Raw genomic sequence first — 14,509 nt, 5'->3', positions numbered from 1 at the left:
AAAAAAAAAAAAAAAAAAAAACCCAAAAAACTGTTAGAGAAGGTCTCAGGGAATAAGTGGTGACATTGTAACATTACAACACTTTACGCCTGTCTTATTAGTGTGTGAGTGCAAGAGTATATGAGAGTGTATATATGTGTGTTAGAGAGTGTATGTGTGTGTTTGCAAGTGTGTGAGTGTGAGTGTATGTGTGTGTGAGTGTGAATATATGAGAGTGTGTGTGTGTGAGTGTATGTGTATGTGAACCTGTGTGAGAGTGAATGTGAGATTGTATGTGTAAGTGAGTTAGCGTGTGAGTGTGAGCGTGTGTGTGAGCGTAGGCGTGCATGCATCACAAGCGCATGCAGAAGTCAGAGGGTGACTCTTACTAATTGCTTCTCCATCCATCTTGAGATCTAGGAATTGAACTTGGGTCTGAACTCTGTCCCAATTTTATACTTGTTTACAGTGTGAGCTGTGTTGCTTTCCTAAGGTAAACCAAAGGCATATTTCTCAGTGTTCTTTCTTTCTTCGTTGGCAGCATTTTGATGAAAGACCTTTTATATGTTTGTAATAGATAAAGTAGATGGAAGGGTTGATTTTGTTTTTAATTAATTTATTTTATGTATATGAGTACACCACTGCTCTCTTCAGACATCCCAGAAGAGGGCATCAGATCCCATTACAGATGGTTGTGAGCCATCATGTGGTTGCTGGGAATTGAACTCAGGACCTTTGGAAGAGCAGTCAGTGCTCTTAACCACTGAGTCATCTCTCCAGCCTGGGTTGTTTTTTTGTTTGTTTGTTTGTTTGTTTCCGAGACAGGGTTTCTCTGTATAGCCCTAGCTGTCCTGGAACTCACTTTGTAGACCAGGCTGGCCTCAAACTCAGAAATCCACCTGCATCTGCCTCCCGAGTGCTGGGATTAAAGGTTCATGCCACCACGCCCGGCTCTGATGTTTTTTTTTTTTTTTTTTTTGAAATCATAAATCATATACAAATTAAACTTAGTTGCTTTTCATTAACCAGTGTGAATATATTTCTGTAAGCACAGTTTTGTTGAAATAAAGACTTAAACATAAGAAAAATAAAAGAATAAAGTAGGCACTGGGTGGCGTGGAATAGACCAGCAACCCTAGCCCTGGGTGGCTGGACAGTTCGAGGACTTTCTGGGTATATACCTAATTTAAGGCCAGCCTTGGTTATAGGAGACCCTGTCTCAAAAAATAAAAATACAAATACAAATAAAAATAAATAAAAACAGAGTCAGGTGTGATGGCACAGGCCTTTAATTCCAGTACTTAAATAAGGCAAAGGCAGAAGTTCAAGACTACCCTGGTCTACATACTGAATTCCAGGCCAACCAGGGCTATGTAGTGAGACTGTGTCTCAGAACAAAACAAAATTAGAAACATCAGAAAGGAAAATGAAGGGGAAGCCAAAGATATTAAACAATCCAATGGAGTTTCTCTTTTTCAAAACCCCTAGATTCCCTATCGACTAAAGGAGTCAGACCATGAATTTGACAACTTCAGCCAAGTCACGGAGTCACCGACAGGGCGAGAAGAGGAGCCTCTCCACACAGTTTCTAAGAAATACCGGAAGGTGCTGGGGACACTGAGCCGGGCAGGGTCTTGTGGGGAAAGGGTGTCTCGTGGCACCCGAGTGCGGTCCATAAAGTCTCCCTCCACGGTCTGTCCTCACTCTGCTCCCACTGTCTGCGCCTCAGGTAACCATCAAATACTCCAAACTAGGACTGGAAGACTTTGACTTCAAACACTACAATAAGACTCTGTTTGCTGGGTTAGAGCCTCACATCCCCAATGCCTACTGTAACTGCATGATCCAGGTAAGGGCTGGCTCATGAGCCTGCATGTGCCTCCTGCTTTCTGTACCCCTCCTCTACTCTCCCTAGGTCTCCCGCTGTACCTTGGCCTCATCTACTGCGTACCCTCCCTCGGACCACTGTCTCCTTTGAGCTCCATTGCTTTACTGGAGTCCCAGAACGCTCCTCCCACCCCCATCTCTCCCCACCCGCTCCCAGTTCCCCGCTCCAGCTCTCCTGCTCCCCTCTCCAGGTGCTCTATTTCTTGGAGCCTGTTCGCTGTCTGATCCAGAACCACCTTTGCCAAAAGGAGTTCTGCCTGGCGTGCGAGCTCGGTTTCCTCTTCCACATGCTAGACCTCTCTCGTGGCGATCCTTGTCAGGTCAGTCCTCTGAGACCTGGGACCCTCAAAATGGCAAGGGACAGAAGGTGGATGGTTGGAAAGGGCACGTTTCCGTCCACATAACCCTCTCCTTCCAGGGCAGTAATTTCCTCCGAGCTTTCCGGACCATTCCTGAGGCCTCGGCACTGGGTCTCATCCTTGCTGACTCGGATGAGGCTTCAGGCAAGGGCAGCCTGGCCAGGCTCATCCAGAGGTGGAACCGCTTCATCCTCACTCAGCTACATCAGGATATGCAGGAGCTGGAAGTGCCCCAGGCTTATCGAGGTGCTGGAGGCAGGTATGGAACTGGACAAGAAGAAAGCCCCCAAAGCCAGCCCCCTGGGACTCAAAGGGTCTTCTAACGCTCGGTGTGTGTGTGTGTGTGTGTGTGTGTGTGTGTGTGTCTGTGTCTGTGTGTGTCTGTGTGTGTCTGTGTGTCTGTGTGTGTGTGTGTTGCCCTCACTTCTCTCAGCAGTTTCTGCTCATCAGGGGACTCCATCATTGGGCAGCTGTTCAGTTGTGAGATGGAGAATTGCAGCCTTTGCCGCTGCGGCAGCGAGACTGTGCGGGCCTCGTCCACCCTACTCTTCACACTCTCCTACCCCGAGGGTAGCATCTGTGGTATACCCTGAACCTGGGTTGGGAGGCTCCATCAGATAACTTGTAACACCACAGAGGGGTTTTGGGGGGCTGTGGGTAGAAGAGAGAGCCTGGAGTGAAGTGTGGAGTTTCTCCTCAGATAAAACCGGGAAGAACTATGACTTTGCTCAGGTGCTGAAGCGAAGTATCTGCTTGGAGCAGAACACACAGGCCTGGTGTGACAACTGTGAGAAGTACCAGCCCACAGTGAGTAAGCTGGGGGGTTGGCTTCCTTGAGGACTCATGCACGGTCTGGCCTGCCCGTGTTAGCACCGCCTTCCGGGGTGTGCGGGGAGTGGGAAGAACGTCACCTTTACAGAGCCTGTCTAGGCTTTATTGTTTCTTCCTGTAGACTCTGCTATTTCTGTTTCCTGCTCTCAGATTCAGACCCGAAACATCCGACATCTGCCAGATATTCTTGTCATTAATTGTGAAGTGAATAGCTCAAAAGAGGCTGATTTCTGGAGACTGCAAGCTGAGGTAGTGACCATGATTGGAAGCAGGACTTCCCACGACTCCTTTGTCTTGATATCCTCCTTTTCTTGGGTATATGAGTATGTTCTTTCCTTTGTGTTCAGGTTGCCTTCAAAATAGCCGTGAAAAAGTTCAGCGGGGAAGTGAAGAGCAAGGAGTTTGCTTTAGCTGATCGGTGGGTGCATCTCAGAGTTGTCAGATGGTGGAGCTACTTGCTGACCCCGCTGTTTACGGGTTCCATATCTTGAGTGCGCATTTCCACTTCTTCTGTCCTAATAGGAAGGAGCTGAGGAGTCCTGAGGGCTTTCTGTGCTCCTCCATCGAGGAGCTGAAGAATGTCTGGCTTCCATTTTCCATCCGCATGAAGATGACCAAGAACAAAGGGCTGGATGTTTGCAACTGGGCTGACGAGCATGAGGTGCAGGCAGTTGAAAAGTGGGAAGAAGAGAGGGACTGAGGGAGTGAAGGCGGGCGGAAGGTGAGGCAGGGCAGGGGATGGAGGACCTTAGAGGATCAAGGAAAGGAATAAAACGTACACTTACCAGTTCTGAGGTAGACTAGAATAATTCAGTTTAGGGTTGGGAAGTCATAGGTGGGCTAAAATGGAGATACCCTACCCTCTGCCCTTTATCCCCGCCCCACATCCCACAACCCATCCTTAAACTTAGCTTAGCAGCCTGGGTGCCCCCTCGCAGTGGGGTCCGGCCAGGGCAGAGGAGGAGCATGGTGTCTATGTATATGACCTGATGGCTACTGTGGTACACATCCTGGACTCACGAACAGGCGGCAGCTTGGTGGCTCACATAAAAGTTGGCGAGACCTACCACCAGCGCAAGGAGGTGAGTGAAATGACACAGGGAAGAGGTAGTTGCAGCGCTGTCCCAGGCTGTCCCCGAGCTCCTGGCCAGGAGACAGCTAGCTCTCATTTTGACTTAGCCTGGCTCTGTACCTGCACAGGGCGTGACTCATCAGCAGTGGTATCTCTTCAATGACTTCCTTATTGAACCTATTGATAAGGTAAGTCAAATGTGTTCTGTTCCCCTTCTTATTATTTTGGGGAGGTTCAGAGTGGGCATTGCTGTGTAACTTAGGTTCATGAATTCACTGTGCAGCCTGGGGTACCCTTGACCTTGTGATCTGTCTGCCTCAGCCTCTAGAGTGCCATGATTGCAGGTGTAATTACAGCCCATTTCCCCTTCATCTGACTGTCTGTTAGTGTTCTTATTCTCGGGCTTCTGTAGAATGCTGGGAAGGGTCATGATGAATCTAGAGAGACTTTGGGAATAAATGGCATCAGAAGACTTAAAAAGGGCTGGAGAGATGGCTCAGTGGTTAAGCGCACCGACCGCTCTTCCGAAGGTCCTGAGTTCAAATCCCAGCAACCACATGGTGGCTCACAACCATCCGTAATGAGATCTGACGCCCTTTTCTGATGCATCTGAAGATAGCTACAGTGTACTTAGATATAATAATAAGTAAATCTTTAGCTATACAGAGAAACCCCGTCTCAATAAACCAAAATAAATAAATAAATAAATCTTTAAAAAAAAAAAAATAGTACCTGGATCCTGACACAAGTATTTTTTCTTCTTTTTAGAGAGTGAGACAGTGTTCAGAATTAAACCCAGAGCCTTAGGCACGACAAGGCAAGCACTCTACCGCTGAGCTACCCCTCTAGCCCCTGTGTTCTGTCTTCTCTAGTATGAAGCCGTGCAGTTTGACATGAATTGGAAAGTACCTGCAATCCTGTATTATGTCAAAAGGAATCTGAATTCCAGATACAATCTGAACAGTAAGTGGCATGGAGTGGCCCAAAGGCTTAGGCAGCCTAAGCTGGTCTCCGGAGAGAGCCGGGGTGGATGTCTTAGTGGCAGGATTCAGGACTGGGGCTGGCGCTAATTCTTCAGGACTGGGGCTGGCGCTGATTCTTCTAGAGATCCTAGAGAAATTCCCGCTGATCAGGTTTTAAGTGGGAAGCTGGCTGGGGAGGTAGCTTACACCTGTGATCCCAGTACTCAAAAGGCTGTGGCAGGAGGATTGCTATGAGTTCATGACCTGGACTACACAGTTCAAGGCCTACCTGGGCTATAGAGTAAGAACCATTTCAAGGGGGCTGGAGAGATGGCTCAGTGGTTAAGAGCACTGACTGCTCTTCTGAAGGTCCTGAGTTCAATTCCCAGCAACCACATGGTGGCTCACAACCATCCGTCATGAGATCTCACTTCCTCTTCTGGTGTGTCTGAAGACAGTTACAGTGTACTTACATATAATAAATAAATCTTAAAAAAAAAAAAAGAACCATTTCAAAGCAACAAAACAAAATTAATTTTGTAGTTGGAAATTCTGAGGGTGGCGTGAAGGACACTAGATAAGAGTGGCTTAGGTTAAGCTTTGATTCTGAACATTCCTATCCTCTTTTGTAGTGGTCTGAATGAGAATGGACACCATAGGATAGCTTTCTTTTCAGACGACACTTATTGTTGCTTATTTATTATTATTATGTGTAGAGACCAAGGGACAACTTTGTAACATCAGCTTTTCCCTCCTACGTGTATGATCAGATTGTCAGGCTAGCGGAGCAAGCTGCCCCGTTCCAGTCATTGCCCTCAAGTGACCATCTCTTCTCAGGGGCATGAGCTCCTTCAGGGGTACCTTTCAACTTGGTACCTTTCAACAATAATTTCTCTGTAGCTTGTTTTTTCTGGATTTTTTAGCTAAGGTCCAAACTGAAAACCTTATTCTGTCTTTCCCACCATTTCTGTCTTTTTCTTGGTCTGTTTCTTTTCTTTTTTTTTTTTTTTGGTTTTTCGAGACAGGGTTTCTCTGTATAGCCCTGGCTGGCTGTCCTGGAACTCACTTTGTAGACCAGGCTGGCCTCGAACTCAGAAATCCACCTGCCTCTGCCTCCCGAATGCTGGGATTAAAGGCGTGCGCCACCACGCCCGGCTCTTGGTCTGTTTCTTGATAATTTTCTAATTTCATCTGTAGTGTTACCAGATACAGTCTCCTTTTCATTTTTTTAAATTACAGTTTAATTTACTCAGTGTGTGTGCATTAGTATGTGTCCACAGAATGTGGACATGAGGAGTTTGTGGGAGTAGGTCCTTTCCTTCGCCCATGTGGATTCTGAGGGTCAACCTCAGGCTGTAGACTTGGCCATCCAGGTACACTCCTTGTCCACAAATGCTTTGTTTATCAGGAGATCACAGTATAGGCAGGGAGCCTCTGAGCAGCCATCCTGGGGTCTTCCCCAGCTTCTCTCTAGCCCCAGTCTTCCCTGTTCCCTTTCCAGTCAAGAACCCCATTGAGGCCAGCGTGCTGCTGGCAGAAGCCTCGCTGGCACGGAAACAACGGAAAACACACACGACCTTTATTCCATTGATGCTGAATGAGATGCCACAGGTTGGAGACCTGGTGGGCCTGGATGCCGAGTTTGTCACTCTTAATGAGGTAACCAGGGCCAAAAGATGGGCCACGGGAACAGAACTCTGAGGATATTAGGAACTGTGTTTCTCTGGTGTCCGCATTAACCCTTGTGACATAGGAAGAAGCAGAGTTACGCAGTGATGGTACCAAGTCCACCATTAAGCCAAGCCAGATGTCAGTAGCAAGGATCACCTGTGTTCGGGGCCAAGGGCCTAATGAGGGCATCCCCTTCATTGATGACTACATCTCTACACAGGAGCAGGTACATTGAGGTCAACCCTGTGCTTACATAGAGTGCTTGAGAACCCTGAGAAGAGTGGCTGGAAGAGACCACACCTTCTCCAGCCCAGAGAGTTGTCTTTTTCTCTACTCCTAGGTAGTAGATTACTTGACTCAGTACTCGGGGATAAAGCCAGGAGACCTTGATGCCAAAATCTCCTCAAAGCACCTCACAACTCTCAAGTCTACCTACTTAAAGCTTCGCTTTCTCATTGATATTGGAGTCAAGTTTGTGGGTCATGGTCTGCAGAAGGACTTCCGGGTCATCAACCTCATGGTTCGGGCAGGGCTTATTTCCGAGTGTGTTTGTTGTTGTTGTTGTCGTCCTTTGTTTCTTGTTTGGGGTTTTTTGTTGTTCTTGTTTTTGTTTTGACACAATGACTCACTAAGTGGCTCTGGCTGCCCTGTAACTAATTATGTTAAGCAGGCTGGGAGGGAGGCTCACCTGCCCCCTCCTGCCTGAGTGTTAGAACTGAAGGCATATGTTACCATGCCTAGCATCCCCCCCCCCCAATATACAGCCTTCTTCCAACCCAACTTGCTCCTACCACCCTCATTCACTCACCATGCTTTAAAAAACAAAATTACGTTTATTTGGTGTATATGCACTCATACACACCTCCTCCTGCAAGTACTGAGTTAGTTGCACGTGTAGAGGTCCAAGGTCAGCTTAAAGGTCAGCTTGTGCATGTTGATTCTCTCCTTCCATCTCATGGGTCCTGGGAACTGAAGTAAGGTTGTCAGGCTTGGTGGCAAATGCCTTCACCTTGTGAGCCACCTTGCTGACCTCAGAGTTGCTCTTCTGGCCAGTTTCTCAGAGCGTATATCTGAATTCAGAGAATGGGAGGGCCTGCATCACCTGTCTCAAGGCTTCTGTTCTTCTGGTCCCTGCCAGGTGCCCAAGGACCAAGTTCTTGACACAGTCTACCTGTTCCACATGCCCCGAAAGCGAATGATTTCCCTTCGATTCCTTGCTTGGTACTTTCTAGGTGAGTTGCTCTACCTTGTGCACCCTATAGTAAGAACTGATTATGAGCAGAAAACATTCAGGGTGGGGAGGGGGTAGATGGCTCAGCAGTGCTTGTTTGTTTCTTGTTTGGGGTTTTGTTTTTGTTTTTGTTTTGACACGGTGTCTCATTAAGTAGCTCTGGCTTCCCTGTAACTAGTTATGTTGAGCACTGACTGCTCTTCCAGAGGTCCTGAGTTCAAATCCCAGCAACTACATGGNGGCTCACAACCATCTGTAATGGGATCCCATGCCCTCTTCTGGTGTGACTAAAGACAGTGACAGTGTACTCACATAAAACAAATCTTAAAAGAAAACATCAGGGACAGGGGATACAGCTCAGCTGGTAGAGTCCTTGTTGAGAGCAAGGAACACATGGAACTGGACACAGGCGGCAGGCCTGCCTAGAGTCACAACTCAGGAGACACAGAAGAAACAGAACTTTAAGGTTCGTCTCAGTACATAATGACTTCAAGGCCAGCCTTGGCTACAAAAAGCCTTGTTTTTTTTGTTTTTGTTTTTAAAAAGGGAGTGGAAAGCACAAGGAAGCGATGCTTTCAGGTCTGTAAGTTTGAAGCCAGCCTGGGCAGTAGAGGAGATACTGTCTCAACAACCAGAGCAAAAAGCTACAACAATATCTCAGGAGGCAGAGGCAGGTGAATGTCTGAATTCGAGGCCAATCTGGTCTACAGTCTCAGTTCCAGGACAGCCAGGGCTACACAGAGAAACCCTGTCTTCAAACAAACAAAAATCCTATAAGAACAACAAACCAGGAAGCATTTTGGAATAAAGAATAATTATTTCTCGTTAGAATTACCATTGTTTTTCGGCTAATGGCTTCAGTTAGATCTGTCACGAACTTAAAGAAGGCGCTTTCTGGGCCTGATGAGTTGGCTTATTGCTCTTGAGCACCTACTGCTCTTGCAGAGGGCCCAGGATCAAGTCCCCGTGCTTACATGATAGCTCACAACCATCTGTAACCTCAGTTCCAGGCAATCTGACACCGTCTTCTGACCTTCATGGTCGCCATGCACACCCATACATAGACCATGTAAATAAATGCAGGCAAAACATTCAGTAAACATAAAATAAGAAAAGATGTTTCTGGGAAACTGCATGGGAGCATTGTGGGTGCCAGGATAGGAACAGGGTGCCGCCTTTGTGAGTTCCTTAAGTATTGGTTTGCCCCAGACCTGAAGATTCAAGGTGAGACCCATGACAGCATTGAAGATGCCCGCACAGCCCTTCAACTCTACCGGAAGTATCTGGAGCTGAGCAAGAACGGCACCGAGCCCGAGTCCTTCCACAAGGTGCTCAAGGGTCTCTATGAGAAGGGCCGAAAGATGGACTGGAAGGTGCCTGAGCCTGAAAGCCAGACAAGCCCCAAGAGTAAGGCTGGGCTGAGGCGAGGGAACTGGGCTGGGCAGGTGCTGCTGGCATATGTAGAGCTTGTAGACCACCACCTCAGATTCTAACAGTACTCCTACCTGCTCCTGAAGCGTCTGACAGTTCACACATCACTCAGTGTTTCCAACAGTCAGTGAGAGAGACACTGGTGTAGCCACTTGCCCAAGTCTGAAATGTCCATGCCTTGCCCTACTTCCCTCCTGCTCTTTCTGTATAGGGAGTGTATAGGGAGCCTCCTCTGCTCACCCTGGTCTCTGTGATTCTGTCTCCTAACAGACGCAGCTGTCTTCTCCTCAGTGCTGGCACTGTGAGCTGCCTTCCCTTTCAGTGCTGTTCCCAGAACTGAGAGGTGGCTTCTCAAGTCGGCTTTACCCTGTCCACTTCCAGAACTGGATCTGCTCAGGGTCTACAGATGGTGCTATTAATAGAACTGGAAAGCAGCAAACTTGTTGCAAAGGTTCTAGCTGCCAGATTCCCCTTATCCTCTGCAAAACAGAGGGCCAGAGACAAAGCCTAAAGCGACCCAGGTGGAGTGACAACTTGTTGCAACAGTTCTAGCTGCCAGATTCCCCCTTTATCCTCTGCAAAACAGTGGGCCAGAAACAAAGCCTAAAGCGACCCAGGTGGAGTGATTGGTGTTTGTAATAAATATCCTGGGCAGCTGATATCTACACAAAAGAGCTCTAGAACCAGAATGCTCAGTTCCCAGCCTGCTAGAGAACTGAAGTCCTGGACAGTCACAGGGTTCGGAGATCCAGGCAGCTCCAGCATCCAGCTGCTTGAGAGACAGTGGCTGGGTGGACCAGCTTGTAGAGTCTCAATGAGCCAATCAAACCGGTGTGCAGGAACCTGAGCTACTGGCTTCATTCCTGACCACAGCTGAGACATATCTGTCTTCCATACATTCGATCTCGAGTTTCATTTTATTTTTAAAAATTTTGCTTAAAACAGCATGTTTTATAAAATAAAAGTATTTTTATCTCATTAGAAAACCGCTAGTGTGGGATTCTTTGGCTTCTGTCTTCCTTTCTTTAACTTCACCAAACAATGAGAAAATGAAAACTGTTCAGATCCACACCTAGAAATGAAGATTCTGGACTCCCAGAATGAATGGATCCAAGAGGAACATAGTTCCCCTGGATGGTGTTCGGTCTTTGCTGTAGTCGCCTAGCACCCTAAATACATCAAGCGATCACAAATCCCAGTTTATCTCAAGACCTTAAGGCATGGAGTCAGCCTGTTATCCTAACAGCCGAGCAGCTGAGAACCACAGTTCCCAACCAGCCTGCGACGGGGAGTTGAGTTCAAGGCACCCTGAGCTACATAGCAAGACACTGCTTCACGATAGTGCCAGCGGTGTGCTGGAAATTCAGAGGGGGAATTGCGCTATTCACAGCGTGCGAGCTAATAATATTGACCGTAACATAGCCCATACCCCCATCCTCAAGATAAATTAGAGAAATCGCCAAGTTCCTACCTGAAAAGGCAGATAACACTAAAAATTATATTCCCAATACATACCTAATGACGATAATTTATTAATTTGGCACAAGAAGGAAGTTGTTTTAAAAACTAGGTTTTTTGTTTGTTTGTTTTTAAAGAGAAAAAGACCTGTAGCTACTGGCAGAGTGGTACTGCAATGCTTTCTGGGAAATGTAGTTTGCTGTATCATGAACTCTTTGTGCATTGAAACCTAGGCTTCTCTCCCACTACTAATTGCATCTGTTTGCAAGTCCTAGCCCACCTGGACTGATGCAACTTCCCCAGGCGCCACTTGAGCTCGGTCCTCACTGTAAGCTAGGCTACCTTTGTTCTTTGGTTGGTCACGTGAACCGATTCGCCACGCAAGTCTGGGTCCTCAAGCCTTCCAAGGGGTCCTCGCTGCCTCGGAGGCGCTCCTAAAGCTGCCTGCTCGCGCGAGAGTTTGGAGGGGCGGTCTTAGGGTCAGTTTCGTGGGGGCTCACATGGGACCCTCAGATCTCCGCTTAGGTGCCTAGTTAAGTGCGGGAAAGCTGGACCAGGCGGTCACTGGCCACCCTGAACCTGGCGGGCGCCGGAGCGCTCTGGAGAAGCCGGGACAGCCCCGTTTTTCCCAGCCAGCTGCTAGAGCTGGGAGCCACAGAAAACAAAGTGAGAGTCCGACTGCTTTCCAGTGCCTGGGCCACGGCGGCGGCCGTGGGAGCAGAGGTGGGACAGATGCGAGCGTCAGAGGCTGTGGGCGCACTGAGGTTGGGAAAGACCCGAGCGAAGCAATGGCGGAGTCCTTACAGAAGGGGCTGGTCTGTCTGCACGGGAGCTACTTACATTCTAGAGATGGGGATTCCGGAACCCTTGGTGCTAGGTCCACATAGGCCCTGGTTATGGAGTGTACTCGCTGGCTTCGTGGCCTGACTGATGGTTCCTTGCTGGCAGCTCCTTTCTGTCCGTCATTCTCGAGTAATCGATAACTTCCATCTCAAAGCTACCGCATAGCTCTGTGAGCCCTCAGTGCCCAGTGCTAAAGTATCAAAACCCAGGCCCTCACCTGTGGAGGACATAGTTTCTGGATCTGAGTCCCAGTCCTGAGCTCTCTCTTCCTATTCCCCCATCCCGAACTCCGGTCCCTCGGGTGTTTGTAACGAGGTCTCTTCCTGGAAAACAGAATCAGAATCACACCGAGGCCTTTGAAGGCCTGGGAATGAGGGGTGACGGTCATGGGGAAAATGGATCACTCTCCTCACACCTGTGTTTCATTTCCATACATATCCAGGTGGAGCGACCCCGTTACACTAAAGATGAAAGGCTGGGGTTGGCTAGCCCTACTTTTGGGGGTCCTGCTGGGAACTGCCTGGGCTCGAAGGAGCCAGGATCTACACTGTGGAGGTAAAAGCACGAAGACCAGTGGAGAAGTGGGAGGAAGCTGACCCTTGGGAGTCATGAGATCCAAAGCTTGGAACAAGGATGGATAGGAAAACCCTTGGGTTGACTTATTCCCCTCACCATCCCCACCTCCTATTTTCTCTCCTGACACCAGCTTGCAGAGCTCTGGTGGATGAATTAGAATGGGAAATTGCCCGCGTGGACCCCAAGAAGACCATTCAGATGGGATCCTTCCGAATCAATCCAGATGGCAGCCAGTCAGTTGTGGAGGTAATTTACTATCCCTCAAATAAAGTAGCTCACCTGGGCTTAGAGTATGAACTTGGTCGGAAGAGAAGAAAGCAGGAAGTCATTCAACCTGTAATGATAATAATCTCAACCCTCAGAGGCGGAACCAGAAGGATCTTTCTGAGTTCTAGTTCTGGTCTAGACCATAGAATTAGGTACTGTCTTTGAAAAGAAGAGAAACAGCCTGGTGTGGTGGTACATACCATTAATCCCAGCAGAGGCAGGCCGATCTTGAGTTTGAGGCCAACCTGGTCTACAAAGAGAGGTCCAGGACAGCCAGGGCTGTTATAGAGAGAAACCCTGTCTAAAAAACCAAACAAACAAACAAACAAGGAGCCAGAATATTGTGTATCTGAAGGATTGGGCTCTAAGCCACTTATGGTATTTGCATGCCTGTAATCCTAGTACTGGGAGATGGAGACAGGTCAGGAGTTCAAGGCCAGCCTGGACTACTTGAGACCTTGCCTCACAAACAACAGAGCACTTGGGCTCTGCCTATTTGGAAGAGCCTGGAAAGTTATAACCACGTATTTCTTGGCCCCAAACCTGAGTTAATTGTTTCTGCTGTAGAAGTTAGGCCTTGACTAGTCTGTTTCTCCTCATCCACAGTTCGCATGACTCCCATTTCACTGTATCAGTATTGTATATATACATTCATTAAAAAAAGAATGGGGGCAGGTGAGATGGCTCAGCGGGTAGGAGCACTGACTGCTCTTCCCAAGGTCCTGAGTTCAAATCCCAGCAACCACATGGTGGCTCACAACCACACATAATGGGATCTGTCGCCCTCTTCTGGTGCATCTGAAGATAGCTACAGTGTACTTATAATAATAAATGAAAATCTTTTAAAAAAAAAAAAAAGAATAAGAGATCTTGTCCAGCTGGGAATGTAGCTCAGTTGATAGAGTGCTAGCCAAGCATGCACAGAACCCTGGGTTTGGCCCTTAGCATCCCATAAACCCAGCATACTGGTACACTCCTGTGATCCCTGTGCTCAAAGCCTTCCTTGGAGCTAGAGAGATGGTTCCGTGGTTAGGAGCCCATGCTGGTATTGCAGAGGACTTAGTTCACATTCTAGCATCCATATCGTGGCTCATAACTCGTTCTGGGGAAATTAAACATTCCCTTCTGGTGTCTATGGTCACCAGGCATGTATAGATGCAAGCAGACACTCGTGCATAAAATAAAAATCCTTTTTTTAGAAAAGAAGCCTTTGTATTCAAGATATTTATATTAGCTAGAAGCATAAGTTAAAACTATACCTAGTAAGGAATATGCAAGGAAATTTATTTTAATGATTTATTTTTACTTTATGTGGATTGGTGTTTTGCCCGAATCCATGTCTGTGTGAGGGTGGAGTTAAAAACAGTTGTGAGCCGCCATGTGTAAACCCAGACCCCTGGAAAAGCAGCCAGTGTTCCTAAACACTGAGCCATCTCCAGTCTCTTCAAGGAAACGTCTTTGTGAATCGTGTTGGTGTGCTGTCATCGAAGCCTGTACCCCACTCTTTACATTTTTGTTTGTTTGGTTTTTGTTTTTATTTCCAAGACTGCAGCCCTGGGTGTCCTGGAACTCACTATGTAGACCAGACTGGCCTTGAACTTACAGAGAATTGCCTGCCTATGCCTCCTGGGTACTGGAATTAAAGGTGACACTATGTCTGGCTTGTAATGTTATTTTAATAAATAATAAATACCTATGTCCACAAAAACTAAACAAGTTCACAGGAAAAAAAACCATAGTCGATTATAGTTAATCAAAGTGGTTTCTGCCTATAATTTGGAGCTAAGGGTACTGGTGCATGTTTATAATCAGGCAAAATAAAGTTGTACATTTGCACAGAGTGGAGGTTGTGAGTTACACTGTGCACTGCTGTTTCTTGGAAGTTAATAGGGATTCTCGGGGACACAGATCTGGAGTTGGAGGTAGATTTCTTTCTTTCTTT

The 14,509-nt window shown here is 47.4% G+C and overlaps 2 protein-coding genes across 8 annotated transcripts in view; both read left to right on the top strand.

Moving 5' to 3' along the window:
- Pan2 (poly(A) specific ribonuclease subunit PAN2) overlaps window positions 1-10,327 on the top strand; it is an 18,026-nt gene extending 7,699 nt beyond the window's left edge. For 2 of the 5 annotated variants that reach the window (XM_029542374.1, XM_029542376.1), the window contains 18 exons: window positions 1,468-1,584; window positions 1,709-1,828; window positions 2,058-2,186; window positions 2,285-2,484; window positions 2,659-2,795; window positions 2,926-3,032; window positions 3,207-3,305; window positions 3,404-3,474; window positions 3,579-3,717; window positions 3,968-4,138; window positions 4,257-4,316; window positions 5,001-5,091; window positions 6,592-6,749; window positions 6,844-6,987; window positions 7,102-7,281; window positions 7,900-7,993; window positions 9,202-9,399; window positions 9,694-10,327. In XM_029542374.1, coding sequence (XP_029398234.1) covers window positions 1,468-1,584; window positions 1,709-1,828; window positions 2,058-2,186; window positions 2,285-2,484; window positions 2,659-2,795; window positions 2,926-3,032; window positions 3,207-3,305; window positions 3,404-3,474; window positions 3,579-3,717; window positions 3,968-4,138; window positions 4,257-4,316; window positions 5,001-5,091; window positions 6,592-6,749; window positions 6,844-6,987; window positions 7,102-7,281; window positions 7,900-7,993; window positions 9,202-9,399; window positions 9,694-9,728 — 2,250 coding nt within the window. In that variant the 3' untranslated portion in view covers window positions 9,729-10,327. The remainder of the gene's footprint in view (window positions 1-1,467; window positions 1,585-1,708; window positions 1,829-2,057; window positions 2,187-2,284; window positions 2,485-2,658; window positions 2,796-2,925; window positions 3,033-3,206; window positions 3,306-3,403; window positions 3,475-3,578; window positions 3,718-3,967; window positions 4,139-4,256; window positions 4,317-5,000; window positions 5,092-6,591; window positions 6,750-6,843; window positions 6,988-7,101; window positions 7,282-7,899; window positions 7,994-9,201; window positions 9,400-9,693) is intronic. The other 3 variants (XM_021205061.2, XM_021205058.2, XM_029542375.1) reach the window with 3 other exon arrangements.
- A 966-nt stretch (window positions 10,328-11,293) lies between these two features.
- Cnpy2 (canopy FGF signaling regulator 2) overlaps window positions 11,294-14,509 on the top strand; it is a 4,929-nt gene continuing 1,713 nt past the window's right edge. Inside the window, exons 1-3 of one of the 3 annotated variants that reach the window (XM_021205172.2) lie at window positions 11,294-11,604; window positions 12,167-12,279; window positions 12,431-12,546. In XM_021205172.2, coding sequence (XP_021060831.1) covers window positions 12,192-12,279; window positions 12,431-12,546 — 204 coding nt within the window. In that variant the 5' untranslated portion in view covers window positions 11,294-11,604; window positions 12,167-12,191. The remainder of the gene's footprint in view (window positions 11,605-12,166; window positions 12,280-12,430; window positions 12,547-14,509) is intronic. The other 2 variants (XM_029542339.1, XM_029542338.1) reach the window with 2 other exon arrangements.

Source organism: Mus pahari, chromosome 9 (assembly GCF_900095145.1).
Source record: "Mus pahari chromosome 9, PAHARI_EIJ_v1.1, whole genome shotgun sequence".
NCBI lineage: Eukaryota > Metazoa > Chordata > Mammalia > Rodentia > Muridae > Mus > Mus pahari.
The sequence above is the reverse complement of the archived record's forward strand: the minus strand, read 5'-3'. Positions and strand labels throughout refer to the sequence as shown.